A 3,653-nucleotide genomic window follows, 5' to 3' on the forward strand; every position below is an offset into this window, starting at 1 on the left:
ATATATATCTGAGTGTATAATATATATATATATATAATTTCTATATATTTTAGATAAATTACACACACATATATATATATATATATATATATATATATATATATATATATATATATAAAATAAGGTACTTTTCTGTCACCATGATGTCACACCATACAGAACTGCATGCAGCAGTACAGATAGGCAGAGATGCCAGGAGCACCTCATCGCGAGGCGCGTTGAGCTCACGTCAAAGCTGTGCGGCTGTCCAGAGTCTATCTTTCCATCAGTCCTCCTCTCCTCTCTTCTCTTCGTGTCTGCTCAATTTTTATGAAAACAATGACTCTGAAGGATTTGCACCTGTGCTAGCGCTTGGGAAAGGTCCATGCAGGAATGGGCACAGTCACATGATGAGTGAGATGGCATCGTCCCCCCAAAATAAACTCAAACAAAACAAAAATTTAAAAAACAGAACAGGACTAGAAAACTCAATTTTTTTTGACATATCTAAAAAAGGGGACAAGAACAGTAGTCATTTGTTCTCCCCATGGGGTCAGGAATGAAGAGGGAGGAGGGAAGAGGGGCTTGACTTCTTCTGTTCACAAGAGAAAGGATGGAGGGGCTTCTTCAGAGTTTTTCAGGGGATGGGACCCAAATGTAGTGCCCAGACTGGTCCTCAATGATTTGCTTGATTTTGTTATAAATCTCTTCCAGTGAGTCACCCTGTACAATGGCTAAAGTGAAGAGAAAACAGAATTATTACTGTTGTCCACAGCATCCCCAAACCCCAGCAATCTGGCCTGTCCTAACAGGCCTACAGCTCAACCTGGCATGCAGCGACCACATGGCCGTGGGATTGGTGTCACTATATCGCTATCTGTGAGCCTAGTGCAGCAAGGGAAACTGGAAGGTGCTCCAAGCCCAGGGCTTGAAGTAAATTTGCTGAGACGTGAGACTAAGTAGCAATGAATAGGAAAATGTGTTGCTCACAAACTTTCATTGCACGCCCATTAGATGCCAGGTGTTGCAACTCATGCTGCCCTTGGCCACATGAGGCCAGCAGTTGGCAGTTCTCAAGCAGCCATAAGCAGAAGACTGGGGAAATCCCAGTTATCCAGAGAAAGAGCTGGAACCCACAATTTCTGGCAAGAGAAAGTGCTCCTGGAGCCGTCACATCTGCTCTTTCAGAGGTCAGCATGGCACACAGAACAGATGCTCACAGTAAAGGGAGCTCTGAAACCCAAAAGATGACAGGACAGTTACGGATCCTGTCCTGGTTCATCTAGTAGCGTCCCTGCTAGAGTTTACTCTGCACAAACCTGCACATACATGTCACTGCACGTGAAAAGGTAAGCAACATGCTACAGACACTCTGCCAACCTCTGAGAAACTGACCTCTATGGTCACATGCACACACACACTGACAGACAACTTGAACACCACACCAAGGAATCTTCAGCAACAACAATTTCTTCAGCACCTAAAACATGCAAGGCCAAGTCCTGGAAGTGGGGGGAGGGCAGCATAGTACTGTAAGGAACATCCACTCTAGTTGGCACACGAAGACAAAAAGAACAAAATGATCTAAGGCAGCATTGGTGATGGTGGTGGAAACTATAAACTGGCTAACTGTTCTGGTGGGCTGCAGGGCACTTTAGTACTTTGGAAAGGTATGAGCCCAAAAGCCCCCAGAAACTCTGTGTGAGGTGACTAAGCCTCATGGAGACTCTTCTAGAACAGATATTGGCTGGTCCCACATGAGCTGGATTGGTCCTTACCTGTGAAGTACTCTCCAAACTCCTGATCCAGCTTCATGGCTTTGTCATAGATCTTATTTGCTTGTTCGTATGTCTGCCGTCGGTTCATTTCCCTGTCAACGACAGAAGAAATCTAGTGCCGAACTAAATTCCATGTTCTGATTAACACAAAGGATTATTCCAGGCTCCTTGAACACCTGCTCAGCTGCCCTCTGAGAGCAGCACGGCCCATGGCTCTACATCTTCCTCAAACCTTCCAGGTCTAAAAGTGCACCTGGGAACACACACGTGGGCACTCACACCAAGGAGCCCTTGGGGACCAGAGCTGCGGTGCAGGTCTCCCTTTGTACTTCCACTGGGGCACCCACCGGCCCAACCAATCACTTCATTTTCTGTTTCCTTTGCAGGGTTCTCTCCCAGCCAGGAGTGAGTCTCAGCAAATACTTACATAAGTGCTTCAATGGACTTGGGCTTGATGAAAATGGCAATGGGGTAAAGTTGTGCTTGCTGCAGCCTCTTGATAGCATTGCCAGAAACATCTAAGATGCAGTGCTTGCCCTGGAAAAGCAACGACTTGCATCAGTGCTCCTGGTCCCTGTCTCAGCCCAACCCCAAGTACTTACCCAGTTAGCAACTCCAACATCCCCCGGGGGCGGGGGGGGGGGGCAGGAGATTCTAGCCTAGAAGATTCTACCCCAGAGGTACCCAGGCGCCACATTTTCTACTACCCAGAAAAGGCCAGGTCCACAGAGGGGGCCCTATTCAGGTGGGTGACACTATGGAGTGAGTTGCATGGAGGCAGACAGACCCCACCATCCAGGGGATGGGAGTGTACATGGTGGGTACGGCTTTGGTTACAGTGCCACATCGTGGGCCCTGTGCCAGGGGGAGGAAGATCCAGTGGACCTGTGGCAGGAAGCCTTTTGTGCGCCCTCTGTGCAGTACGCCTCTAGCAGGGCCATCTCCTGCCCTTACCCTCTCTGCAACTGCCCGCACGGACTGGATGCTGGTCCCGTAGAGATTATCATTGAATTGGCCTGCCTCGATGAACTTGTTGTCCTGAATGTCCTTCTCCATTTGTTCTCGAGATACACAAAGTGGTAATCCTGCCCATCCACCTCATTCTCACGCCTAGGCCGCGTAGTATCTGAAGGAAGAAAGAAAATGCTGGGCAGCCCAAGGAGAATGACAGGCTCCTCTCTCACCTGGGTGCTGAGGCCACTCCAGTGGCAAGATGAGTGGGGAAAGCAGGTGGGAAGAAGTTTGTCTTGCCTACTTCTCCTCTAACCTCAACTCTCATACACAAGGGGCTATTTCTTTCAGGTTCAACTGGACCAGAAAGGTGGGGTTTTTCAGATGAAGGCTCGACAGGGATGCTAGAGGTGGTACAGGAACCAGTGAACATGACAAACTATCCAGTGGGCCATGCTGACCCACTTGGGGGCTGGGCCCAGAGCTTGTCCAATGATTCCTAACCATTGGCACTCAACCATTTCCCAAACAACGAGACCTCAAAAAACGCTGTGATGATCTCACTCATTTATGGATAATTAAGACCATTATAAACTGATGAACAAATATAGATACAGAGGGAGAGGAGCATCGAACAGACAGTCAAACTACAGCGGGAAGGTTTGGGAGGGTTGGGGGGTAAGAGATCAACCTAAGGACTTGTACGCATGCAGATAAACATAACCAGTGGACACAGGACACTGGGGGGTAGGGAAGGTCAAGGGGAGAAAAGAAAAGGAGACATATAGAATACTCTGTAATATTTTAAGCAATAAAACAAAAATTTAAAAAGAAAAAAACAAAACGCTGTGATAGCCAATGGGGTTGAAAGTCGCTTCCGGCCCAGCCATTTCTCAGGGGAGTTCGAGCCCCGTACACCAAGGTGGTGGGTCTGATCCCCAGTCA

The 3,653-nt window shown here is 48.0% G+C and overlaps 1 protein-coding gene across 1 annotated transcript in view; it reads right to left on the minus strand.

Annotated features, from left to right (window-relative positions):
- Nucleotides 1-442: 442 nt before the first annotated feature.
- Nucleotides 443-3,653, minus strand: part of DLG3 (discs large MAGUK scaffold protein 3) — a 61,888-nt gene continuing 58,677 nt past the window's right edge. Inside the window, 5 exon segments of the mRNA XM_023765085.1 lie at nt 443-713; nt 1,758-1,849; nt 2,185-2,294; nt 2,712-2,827; nt 2,830-3,017. Of these exon segments, the coding sequence (XP_023620853.1) occupies nt 607-713; nt 1,758-1,849; nt 2,185-2,294; nt 2,712-2,827; nt 2,830-3,017 (613 nt within the window). The 3' untranslated portion in view covers nt 443-606.

The sequence above is a fragment of the Myotis lucifugus genome, unplaced genomic scaffold, assembly GCF_000147115.1.
Source record: "Myotis lucifugus unplaced genomic scaffold, Myoluc2.0 scaffold_4, whole genome shotgun sequence".
NCBI lineage: Eukaryota > Metazoa > Chordata > Mammalia > Chiroptera > Vespertilionidae > Myotis > Myotis lucifugus.